Raw genomic sequence first — 12,681 nt, 5'->3', positions numbered from 1 at the left:
ACTAAAAAATTAGCTAAATGCTTATTTTAGGGAAAATGCTAATGCAGAGCGAGGCAGGGCACTAATGTTGGAGATTATGCTTTCTCCATTTAGGTTCTTAATGTATGATGTTCAAGAAGAGTCATTGAGTTGAATTCATAAATTCTGTTTATTAAGACTAAAATGCAGCGCTGGTCCATTGTCATGTCTTCCTTATAGGAAAACACAGCAAAATGGCCCCTAACAACAGTTTCTAATTTCTTTTGTTGGCCTCTATCTAAGCTATGCCCTAAAGATGACACATTGTCATGTGTGTCATTTCCTTAAACCTTAGCTGTGTACATACATGCATGCGTGTGCACGTATGTGTATGTGAGTGTGCATATATACTAGCATGCAAATAGCTAAAAGAAATAGAGGAAAACACAGAATTATTTAATCCCAACACTTACCTGAAGAGAAAGAGTAGCTGAAAGACTTATTTTACTAAAAAGGCTAATGTTAGCGTACCGCTTTGCAAAGCAAGTCAGTTAGTTCTCTCCCTATGCACTGCGATGACGGGCCCCATTACTGTCCACACGTCACTGTGACAGGATTTATCTAACCAATATGGTAAAACTAAGCACATTCCAAAACCTCAAGGACACTTAGAAATAACTCAAAGCATGAGAACTGCTTTGATGAGTTGTAGTCCAACCCTCCCCTCCTTGAGAAGGGAGGCTGACCTTTGAACCTGGCTAAGAGGCTGTAGAACTGTCTTTCACTGCTTCGTCAATAAACAGTTTGGTGCATTGCTGCCATCTTGTGGTTGCAAGGCATTACAAGTAGAAGCCTGTAAAATCATAACAGCTACTTACCAAAATAAAATTGTAAAATACTAATATTTGTATCATCTGCTTATCTCTCCTTTGATTGCTTTCCTGTTTGCCCTTTTCATTGTGTAGGACTTTGAACCCTGAATTCTACAGAGTTTTCATCAGCAGCCATATTTTCCTAAGAAGGACCTGCTGAGTCACTAGTTGCTATAGTGATAGCAGGCCTGTGCCTGCTATCACTCCCTGGCTCAACAACAGTGTTGAGCCAGGGAGGTGGTTAGCATAGTGTAGCTAACAGCTCCTGTGCTGCAGTTGTCCATCTTGAGTTGCTGGTTTTGGGGTTGGATCATGATATAAAAGAAGCTAATGCATGCTGTGGTACTTTCCTAGCAGGTTTGAATTGTTCTGTAAAGTACCCTATTTAAAGTACAGGGTGGAATTTACTGTAAGAACTGTTGAAATAAAGCAACATGAAACATAAACCATAAGGCCTTTTCTTCTCATCCCTGCTCCTTTGAAACCAAACCAGCATTTTTACTCATCCCTACAATGTGTGTTTAGGTCACACATACGAGAGAATAATCATATACCACGTCTGTTGTCTAGATTGTATAGGTGTTGAATGGAAATGCTATTAAAGGCAGAAGTAGTTCTGTCCCTCCTGACCTTTATTCTTTGTATCTCTTAACCTTCATCCTTGTCTCCCATCTGTGTGTCTGTCTGTCAATCTGTCTCTGTGCAGTCCACCTGAAGCGTCACTTTATGTTTAGGAACCATCTGTGTTTGGTGTTTGAGTTGTTGAGCTACAACCTGTATGATCTCCTGAGGAACACCAACTTCAGAGGAGTTTCCCTCAACCTCACCAGGAAGTTTGCACAGCAGCTCTGTACAGGTGGGTGGTCAGAGACGGTCTCTCACATGTAGCGCCAACCAGGATCCTTCTAAACGTCTCACTAAAGCAGGTGAGCAGTCCACCTGGCTCTGGATCAGTTCACCCTTGCTCCCACCATTCGCTCCCTGAAAACAAGCTACTTCATACCTTCAAACTGCTGAATGAATTCTAGAGATTACTAGTCATAACTCAACCTATAATTCAGTTGATTTGTAGATTACGTTCTGAAATGTGTGAGTTTTCCCCTCTGTTCCTGTTGATCCCAGTCTGAGACTCTGAATCTAATGATCAGAGACTCTGGCGGCTGTTCAGACTTCAGTGACTGAAAGCCATGCTAGAGAAAGATTCAAAAGATCAGAAGGCAAATGACCTGCACACATATCTGGCTTAGAGCCCCAACCACAGATGTTGGTGGAGACCCCCATTAGGTTCACAGAGTCAGATGAGACCCTGGGGGGTCCTGGTGAGCGAGACTTGTACATACATACATGCATGCATGCAGAAATACACACATACATGAAGAGAGAAGTGCTAGTAATAAGTGTCCCCGATGTTTTGTTTGCTGTGCAGCATTATTATTCCTGGCCACTCCAGAGCTGTCAATCATTCACTGCGACCTGAAACCAGAGAACATCCTCCTGTGTAACCCCAAAAGATCTGCAATCAAGATAGTGGACTTTGGATCCTCCTGCCAGCTGGGCCAGAGGGTGAGCGCCCACACACACACACACACAGACGCACACACACACTACCTCCTCTCTGTAGCCTCCTCTGATACAGGCATGTGTTGAACTGAAGCTCTAGGAAGCAGGTTTTGGGATTTGGACTCAGATATGAGCAGGTGTTGGTCAGAAACCTGCAGTTCCTCTGGTGTGGTTCTGCAGATGTCACAGTAACAGCCTCACTGTTCCTGATGCAGCCTGTAAAGATATTTCTCTGTTTGTAAGGATGCTAAGAATATGATTCTAAACGGTAGGGAATGTTCTAAGACTGTTTGTTTGTTTTTAATCCAAATTAACCATTGCCGTAACAATGGCTACTGTGTCTGAGGTCCACATCATAAACAAAGCATTTCTCACATAAAACTATTACACACACTTAACATAATATTAGAAACACAACATATTAATTCATAAATTCACAATTATAGCACTTTATATAAGAAATAGAACATATTTCCACAATTATAACACTATGTAATAAAATAATTAGGTAGGCCTCTTTTAAAAGCTCTAGCATTTGTGACATTTCTAACATATGAAGGAAATGAGTTTCATGTTTTCATTTCTCTAAAACTAATTTGGTTAAATGTTTTTGTGAAGCACCTGACCACACCATGAGGAAATACTGCAAGTAGCACAAGACAACTGTGCTAATGATTTGAGGGATTCATTTTAAGGCTATGTAATGTAAACATCTTTTTATAACAAGTAGTTGTCTTGCCATAACTGTAAGTGCATTCAATCTGCTGAGACCAATGCAGTCTGCTGTCCACAGTGACTCTCAAAGTCTAATTTCTTCCACCTGAGTAATGGTTGTTCAATTTTTAATCTCCAGTTTGATTATGCTTTTGGGTTTAGATATGTTTAAAACTAATGTATTTGTATATACCCAATTTACAACTTGCTTAAGTTCACAGGCCAAGGTGCTAAACGGTGTTTCAATAGATGAACCTGACATATAGAGTTTGGTCTGTACTCAGTTCAGACCAAACATTTGGACACACTTTCTCATTGAATTCAATGAGAAAGTGTGTCCAAACTTTTGGTCTGTACTGTATATTGTGGTATCATCAGCATACATCACTGCCCTGATGTGCTGAAGGACAAAAGCAAAGTCAGACAGGTTGGAAAAAATTGAAAACTTTATAGATGAGAAATTTCCATTAAAAAAATACACATTGTGTTTGTTGAGAAAGACAACTAGCAAACCATCCTACAGTATGCAGTGAAAATTTAGAATGCCTAAGTGTAATAAAACAGCTCCAACTAAATAATTTTTTAGCGGTTAAATTGAAACAATCATCTGAGTTAGGACAGTTGCAATTGAATGACCTTTATGATAAGCATGTTGAAATGGGTCCTGTGATGGACTGGCAACCTGCCCAGAGTGACCCCACCTATCGCCTGATGACCACTGGGGAGAGGAGGGTGGGAGGGAGGGATGTAAAGCTCTGCAAGCTTTAAATTACTGAAATGTTCTCATTTTCTTTAGAAAATCTAAATTTTAATTCCTTGTCTGTTAGTAAAGTGATGGAAAATAACCATCTGATTGCAGGATGATTATTTCAGTTTCCCTGAGGGCAGGTTTAAGAGGACCTCCAGATACGTCTGACATATTTCTTTGTAGGTGTAATATTATTGTAACAGACAAGGAAATTAAACATTTAGCTAACTTTAATTAACTTAGTTAATTAAAATAGTAATTCAATTTTTAACCAAACTGCTATCCTAATGGAAGTTTCATACAGCAGCTCTGCCTGGAATAAGGTGGATTTATCTTCGCTTTCATCTTTTTGCCAGCTTGTCTCCATGCAGCTTGTCTCCATGCCTCTGAACTTCCCTGCGTAACTCCACTACGTTGCTCTTCACAGATCTATCAGTACATACAGAGCAGGTTCTACCGCTCTCCTGAGGTCCTCTTGGGGATGCCATATGACCTGGCTATCGACATGTGGTCCCTCGGATGCATCCTTGTAGAGATGCACACAGGAGAGCCCCTCTTCAGTGGCTCCAACGAGGTAACCAGATGTACAGCATATAAATACTGTTTTCACTGTCTGCATGGGATGATTATGTTTGTGCTTTATGACTGCACATGCACTTCCTTAACAACGATGACCATGTGTGTTTGCACATCTGAACAGGTTGACCAGATGAATAAAATTGTGGAGGTTTTGGGAGTTCCACCCAGCCACATGCTGGATGCAGCTCCTAAAGCCAGGAAGTACTTTGACAAGCTGTCAGACGGCTTATGGACGGTGAAGAAGAACAAGGACGTGAAGAAGGTGAATGGTCCTTTCATTCCCTTTTCATGTGGAAGTCATGTCACCTTTAGTTTTAGTTTCTTTAAATACCTGCTGATAATATAATATACAATAATGTCAGCCATTGAAAACCATTATCCTGCAAAGTTCAGACACATCCCTGCTATGCCAATCAGAAGGCTGAATGAAATAAGAATCAAGTTGTTTGGAATAATAGAAGACTTAAGCTCACCCTCTGTATCTGGGGAGGAAGACATTTCAGCATCAAGAAGTTTAAAATTGACTTGGTTGTTTGTGAATGTACAGCTTGATGATTGGATGTGTGTGTGTGTGGGCGTGCATGTGCTTGTGTATGCGTGTGTATTCTAGGAATACAAGCCTCCAGCTACACGCCGTCTTCATGAGATTTTAGGTGTAGAGACTGGGGGTCCAGGGGGGCGCAGGGCAGGAGAGCCAGGACACGCCCCCTGTGACTACCTGAAGTTTAAAGGTATGTTGTCACATGGTTGTGATGCTTCAAGATGAACTTTGACCTTTAGGCACAGACAGGAGAAAATCCAGGAAAGTCTCTGAGTCCATCAAGTTGTACAGCTGTTTTCCCACGTTCATGTCAGACCTGAGACACTTCAGAGTTCTCAAAAGGTGGACAAGAGCAGCATTCAGTCCTACAGGCAGGATCACCGGCTTAGAGGGACAGAGAGGTCATCAGTCACAACACAGACACAAACAGGACAAACATTCTCACACACAAACTTTCTTTGTAATTCAAGTTTTTATTAAGTTTTAAATTTTAAAGCATGAAAAAACAATAGCAAACATAAAATAAAGTGAGGGGCAAAACATAATTAATAAATAAAAAAAATTGGTTGTATACATGTAAGAGTGAAGGCTGTGGCATTGTTCCATTACAACCTTATTTCTGCCATTTAGCCTTCCAAGCGTCTCACATGCTGCGTTTTCAATCAGTCTTCCTCTCCACAGTTTAAAGCTTGGGGTCCGAGGTTCTTTCCAAAGCATTAAAATCAAACCAACACGCCACAAATTCAGTGTTTAATACCTTAAAAGCCATTGTGTCCAAATGTGGAACCTCACTTATTTCCCCCAACAGACAAAGTCTCAGTGATTCAGGTCATTTAAACTTCAGCCAGCCCCCATAAATGTTAACACACTGGAGAAACTCGTGGACATTCCCTTAAAGCGGGGTCTCAAACTCCAGTCTTATAGGGCCGCTGTCCTGCAACTTTTAAATGTGCCTCTGCTGCACCACACTGAATAGAATTAGGTTATTAAGGCTCTGGAGAACTGATCTACACAAGGAGGAGGTCATTAAGCCATTTCATTCCTGGGTTTTGTAATTGTGGCACATGTAAAAACTGCAGGACAGTGTCCCTTGAGGACTGGAGGTACAAGATGTCTCTTATGTGCCTTACAGCATACAGGAGAGCAACCTTTATTTTTTGACATTTGCAACATAAGTCGTCTTTACCTATGCTCATTTTATGAAATCTAGACGGTGTGAAACAGTATCTGTTAAGAATTTTATATAGAACAAATGTGTTTTTGGCCTCCCTGATGCATAACCCATTATGATAAATAATTGAGTCCCATGTTCCTTCATCAAAAGTACAATCAAGATCTCTTTCCCATATTCTTTTGAGACTTTTACGCATATTATTTTTAGCCCATGGCCACATATTATACCATTTTGATGCCTTGCTAAATAAAGGCTGTAATCCCAAAAAACACTCTATCAGATTTTTCTCCAGAGGAAACTTTATTCTATCTTTTATGCAATCTCTAATTTGTAAATATCTCCAGAAGTGACTGCTACCCTCCAGTTTAAACTTTTCAATAAACCCATTATATGACATAAATATATCCTCTTCGTATAGATAACCAACAGTTCTTATATCTTTTTTTTAACCATTCCGGTGAATAAATTGTTTGCCAATTTTGATTTTCGGGTTGTACCACAAGGATTAATATTTTTGGAAATATGAGGATATATTACATTTCTTGTGCACCTCTTGCCACACCTTTGAGAACAAGAAAATTGGGTTATTCAGCCTATTCCCATTGTCTTCTGGTTTTTGGGTTAGTACCTCAACAAAGGTAAATGGGGAGGTAAGTTCTTGCTCGGTTAAAACCCAGTCTAAATCTGTTTTTGTCTCTGTCCAGGGTTTTATATCGACATTTCAAAGGAGATTTATTATATCTTAAAAGAATTTGTGGAGGAATACATATTGGTATCATTCCAGTTATCTCACACATAAACTTACAACTGGAGAGACAACATCAGTTAACCCAGAAGCTGTGTGTGGACCGTGAGAGGAAGCTGGAGTACCCAGAAAGAACCCGGGACCTTTTCTCTGGGTTCCTCTCTGATGTTCTCCAGGAACACTGTTAGCTGACCTTTCTGAAAACCCCCCAACTAAACCACCGGTAGCCTGCCCTGTTCTCTGTCCACTAAATATGAGCCAACAGGAAGTCTTTGAGTGATGCTGCTGTCTGCTTCACTACAGGCAACGCAGAAACGGAAACTATTTATTAATGTGTTCATAAATTGAATCTTTGAAGCTCCAAGAGATGTTGATGATTTACTGTATATGTTCAACTTCATCCGTCAACATGCTAATTTCACTTAAATTACTTCTTATTGTTATTTTCCAACAATAAAACCTTGATGTGTATTCTGGTGACATTTTTCTTTTTTCAGATCTGATCTTGCGCATGCTGGACTACGACCCTAAAAGCAGAATCACGCCATTTTATGCCCTCCAGCACAATTTCTTTAAGAAAACGACAGATGAAGGAACGAACACAAGTTCATCTACATCCACCTCTCCTGCCATGGACCACTCCCATTCAACCTCCACTACTAGCTCTGTTTCTAGCTCTGGTAACGGCCCACACTCTCCATCTGTTCTCTCTCTGCAGCTAGATCTGCTCTGACTGATGCTCCTCATCTACCAGAGGGATCCTGGAAGAACCTTTACAGCCATCTAGCACATCTACTATCACTCAGTGGATCTCCTCCCTCTGTAGTCAACCAGTCACAACTAAGCTGGCACATTTAGCCTTAACAGTGCAGTAAAATGTCATCACCAGGATATCTGACTGGGTTCCTAATTAAAGCAAGATGGCTACCTTAAATAACTGTGGGTTAAGATACCTTTTAGCATTCTCCATGTTGTTTGTAAAAAGATCCAGCAGGGTGGGTCTGCTATGACCCTGACTCAGTAGTCACAGACATGCATCAGCTGACCTCTGGTGGGATAAAGCCACAGGTAGAGGTATTGATGATGTCATGGTCTGAGCAACCAGCCAACAGCAGGACTTCCAGCTGTAAACATCTGGTTAATAAAGTGTGATAGAACCCAGAAGGACAGCAGAATCTCTACACTGAGTCTGTCCTCCATTATTCTTTGTAAAGGAGTGTTGGTAGGGTCTATATCAGTTATTAATCGACCAAAATGAATGAATGAGTCAATGTTTGAAACCCAGTGATGACACTGATGTGAGAATCGTCTGTTTTCAGGTGGCTCCAGTGGTTCTTCCAACGACAACCGTAACTACCGTTACAGCAACCGCTACTACAACTCTGCTGTCACCCACTCAGACTATGAGATGACCAGTCCTCAGGTACAAACTTCACACCTCTCTCACACTGCTCCAATCTGTCCCCCACTTTCACACTGCACCTCTCTCTACTATAATAGTAGTCGTGCTAATCTATGTTTTCTCAAACAAAGCAGATGTCTGCTGTCTTAATACAATCTGAGGTGTTATTTGCAGCCAAGGATCTAGTGCATGTGGTTAAGGCTCTTATTGTGAAGGTTTGCAGGAAGTTGTGTTGCTATGCGTTTCAGACAGATGCTCAGTGAACTGCTTTAGGATGCTGTCAGTATCCTGGCGGCTCTCTGGTGGTCTGAGAAATGAGACAGCGCAGTAACCGGACTGACCTGCAGAGAGTTCAGCTAGGTTTGCTAAGCGTTAGCTTCTGAAGGCAGAGCACTACTCTTGTTGTTAGAAAGTCCACTTTGTGCTGGCTGAAATAGTCTGGCTTCTTTATAGGAGTCATTAATTAATGTGGTTAAAACTGAAACTGGTTCACGCCCTAATCTGAACAGAGTCTCCCCACCAACAGGCTCCCTCCCAGCAACAGATGAGGATGTGGCCAGGCAGTGATGGTGGAAGTGGGGGTCAGGACCCAGCATACACCCAGTTGCTGCTCCACAAACCAGCTGCCACCCAGCAACACCAGCGCCACTTTTTGGACCCGCCTCACCATCCACACCCGACTTACTCTCACCACGGAAATGGTGGGCGTGGACTACGGCAGGGCGGCCAGACGGGCCTGGGTGGAGGTGGGGGTCAGCAGGGATCCTCTCCCCAGATGAGTGACAGCATGGATGTGGGCGTGTCCCTAGGGCTGCACCACCTGGGGGCGGTGTCTTCCATGGAGGCCTCTCAGTTTGGCTCTGCATCTCTGCCCCTCGCTCTGCCAATCGGACTGTCCGCCTTCCGGACTCGGACGGCCCCCACAGCCCCAGGGCCGCAAGCCCCGCCCCCAGAGGACTACTACCCTGCCTCCAACAACAATAACCCTGCTGCGGGGGGCAGAGGGAGGCCAGACTCAGACGAAGGGCCAGCCAACTCTTGATAAAACCTGAACCACGCCCTAAAGCCATACAATTTTAACTCCAACTACTACGAATACACACACACAGCCAGAGTTCAGAGACAAACTGGTGAATCTGGAGCTGGAGGAGACAATTTCTTCTGCATGGGAGGAGGAGAAAGGAGGAGAAGGATGCGGGGAATACTTTGCTTTGGTCCTGCTTTTGTTTGTTGTCGTTACGACTGTAATTTGAAAGGAATGATTGACAAGTGTGTTTTTACAGATATTCTTGATTAATATTATTTGATTTTCTAAGGTTTGAGGAGTTTTGTGTTCTGTTTTGTAAACTCTGGAGAGGAGCGAAAGGATAAAAAGGGGCCTGGTTTTCCACTCCACTCCACACTGAGGCTGGAGCATCCTTCTTCACAATGTTCACTTTACTGTAGTCACATTTACATGTCCTGGTCATCAGCAGCATTAACACACACACACACACACACACACACACACACACACACACACACACACACACACACACACACACACACACACACACACACACACACACACACACAGCTGTTTCTGTCATCTGGAAAATGGCCTACCCATTTCCAGAACCAACCAGTTCAGCTGACCACTTTAATGTTATCTCTGCATTAGAAGACACCTGAAGTTGATGTCATTACGCAGACGTACATTGTGTGTGTGCATGTGTGTGTGTGCGTGCATCGGGACAGAAACGCATGTGTGAGAGAGAAAAGGCCGACATATTCAGGACTTAATGTGTTGCTGTCAGCCTGACGTTGCGGCTGGCCTGGCGGTGCTTGAGGCAGGCGGAGAAGCTGACGGGACAGTGACGCCTCCCAAGTCAAACGGATCATCTTCTCTTCCTCATTCTTTCCTGCACTCTTCTTCATCTCCTTCTTCTCCTGTTGTGTTTCTCCTCCAGACAGCTCCTCCTCTCTGTGCTGCTAATCACCATGACAACTGGTCTGGATTGCTGCTAAAGATCCAACACAGATCAATAAAGAAATGAAATAAAAACAAATAGAAACAGAAATGAAAAACTTTTTAACCCTTGTGCTTAAGAAAAAAGGATGAAGTAAGAACCACTGCATCTCAATGTATTTATTACTATTTAACAAGAAAAACAAACTGAAAGTAACATTTTTTTCTGCTCTTCTTTGTTTGGTTGCCTTCTTTCTGCAGGTAAGCTCTGATTGGCTATTGTAACAGTGACAGTGACTGGTGACATGGGAATGTCGCTGGTTGTGGGGGCTGGGTGAAGGGGAAGGGTCGGGGCAAAATAAAGTTGGATATATAATACGAATAAAGAGTATACTTTTGCACACCAAAGTCAACAAACATCAGATCTCTGCCTTTCTTCCTAATCACACACACACACCCACACACAATACACACATACATGTGTGTATTGATTAATTACCTTTGATTAGCATTGACGTCCACAGTCCACACTCCAGCCCGGTAGGTGGCGATTGTTCTGCCAACCACCAATAAAACAAAGAACATGATAATAAAAAGAAGAAACGCCTCATGGACCGCTGTGGTTCTGGTTCTGGTTCTGGTTCTGGTTCTGGTTCTGGTTCTGGCTCTGGTTCTGGCTCTGGTTCTGGTTCTGGCTCTGGCCTGGCCGGGATGTTTGGTTCGGTTTCACAAAACAGGAAAACATAAGTTACCATGACGATTTATTCTATGAAGCCCGTCAGGTTTGGTCTTTGTGAAACGGATAAATCCAGGAGGAACTGATGGAGCTATGTCAACCCTGGCTTTATCTCTTATCCTGGATTTTATCATCTGATTTTTGGGAAAATGTTTCTTTTTTTCTTTTTTAACATCATATATAACAGATATAGCATCAATATCGCATGTATTCAAACCTGAAAAAGCCAGCACAGGCTACTTCCAAATAAACAGAAGTGGAAAAAAAGAGAAAACACTAAATTGACAATAAAAAATTTATCAAATAACCAAAATAGATCAATAAAAGAGAAAAAAACTCGGGGTTTTCCAGAAGTTTCAGATTGTTTATAGTATGAAATGGATCCACATCTGTTTGTCCATGAATTTCATAGATAAGAAGAGGTGGCAGAATTCCTTGTGAAAGGTGGATGTTTTTTCTAAAGACGTTTGAGAGTAAAAACTTGCCAATAATAATAATTATATTTAACAGCCTTTCCAGACTTTGTTTCTGTTCTCTGGATCCCAAAAATAATGTCCTTCTAAGAAAATTCAAGTTTGGATTTTTAGGGAAAAGCCATGAGTGTCATCCCACAAATCTTCACAATACACACAATCATAGAAAAGGTGATTCAGTATCACCATCACAAAATTTCTATGTGAAGAAATGTAGGGTTAGGGTTTTCTTACCATCTAATTAGTGACGTGCATGAATGGATGAACGAGATTCCCACTGTCCACAAACACCTGAAAAGATTTGGAAGTGAAGTCAGCTTTTGAAGGAACGGGAGTATTTAAATACAGTAATTTGCTATGATTTTTGAAAAGAAATCTGATATATAATTTGGAGTTGATCCAAAATTAAACAAAATACTAACAAAACATTCCCTAATTTTAGATTTTTTTTAGTGTATTATTTTGTTGTGCCCACAAAGGCAAAACGATTCTAGAAGGGTTTTCAAAAAGACTTTTAACTGTGTCTACACGAGAAAAACAAGCAACATAAAATAGTTACATATATTGATACCATTCAGTAAAGGAGAAATCAAATCAGTCAATAAACAAAAAGTCAATGGCAGAAACAGTGGGAAGAATAAAAAACTGGCAGGTGGATTTACTGGAGAACAGGACAAACTAGAAAGGAGGAAACAGTTATAACCAGATTACGTTTTGGTCATACAGGGTTAAATAGTACTTTATTTAAAACATCCAACAGGAAAATATGATTTTTGTTTTCAGGAAGAGACAATGAAACACGCTTTATTGTTTGTAACAAATATTCTATTGAGAGGAGGGTGGTATGCAGATTACACAACTTCCCACTTCTAAATCTTGTACCTTTTTAATAAATTTCCTTAAGAAGACAAAATTGATAGAGCATGGGGTGTTTTTTTTTTGTTGTTGTTAGTTTTAAAATCTATGTAATTAATAATTTGGCATCCCGATCCACACTCCATTCCAGTAGATGGTGGTAAAGCACATCTAAATGTTGCTTGCCAAACGCAATAAAAATGAGGAAAGTAGTGATGGGACTTTCGGCTCCTTTTCGAGATGCGGCTCTAATGGCTCTTCTTACTGTGGAGAGCCGGCTTTTTCGGCTCCCAAACGGCTCCCCACATATATTTTTGACATTATTAATTAATTAATTAATTAATTAATTAATTAATTAATTAATTAATTAATTAAT

General features: G+C 41.2%; 1 protein-coding gene across 3 annotated transcripts in view; it reads left to right on the top strand.

Annotated features, from left to right (window-relative positions):
• Nucleotides 1-9,613, top strand: part of LOC102234999 (dual specificity tyrosine-phosphorylation-regulated kinase 1B-like) — a 72,016-nt gene extending 62,403 nt beyond the window's left edge. For all 3 annotated transcript variants that reach the window (XM_023330178.1, XM_023330179.1, XM_023330177.1), the window contains 8 exons: nt 1,537-1,686; nt 2,257-2,393; nt 4,280-4,426; nt 4,553-4,693; nt 5,042-5,162; nt 7,389-7,571; nt 8,211-8,314; nt 8,820-9,613. In XM_023330178.1, the coding sequence (XP_023185946.1) occupies nt 1,537-1,686; nt 2,257-2,393; nt 4,280-4,426; nt 4,553-4,693; nt 5,042-5,162; nt 7,389-7,571; nt 8,211-8,314; nt 8,820-9,335 (1,499 nt within the window). In that variant the 3' untranslated portion in view covers nt 9,336-9,613. The remainder of the gene's footprint in view (nt 1-1,536; nt 1,687-2,256; nt 2,394-4,279; nt 4,427-4,552; nt 4,694-5,041; nt 5,163-7,388; nt 7,572-8,210; nt 8,315-8,819) is intronic.
• Nucleotides 9,614-12,681: the final 3,068 nt, after the last annotated feature.

The sequence above is a fragment of the Xiphophorus maculatus genome, chromosome 3 (assembly GCF_002775205.1).
Source record: "Xiphophorus maculatus strain JP 163 A chromosome 3, X_maculatus-5.0-male, whole genome shotgun sequence".
NCBI classification, from domain to species: domain Eukaryota; kingdom Metazoa; phylum Chordata; class Actinopteri; order Cyprinodontiformes; family Poeciliidae; genus Xiphophorus; species Xiphophorus maculatus.
This window is presented reverse-complemented; position numbering and strand designations above follow the sequence as displayed.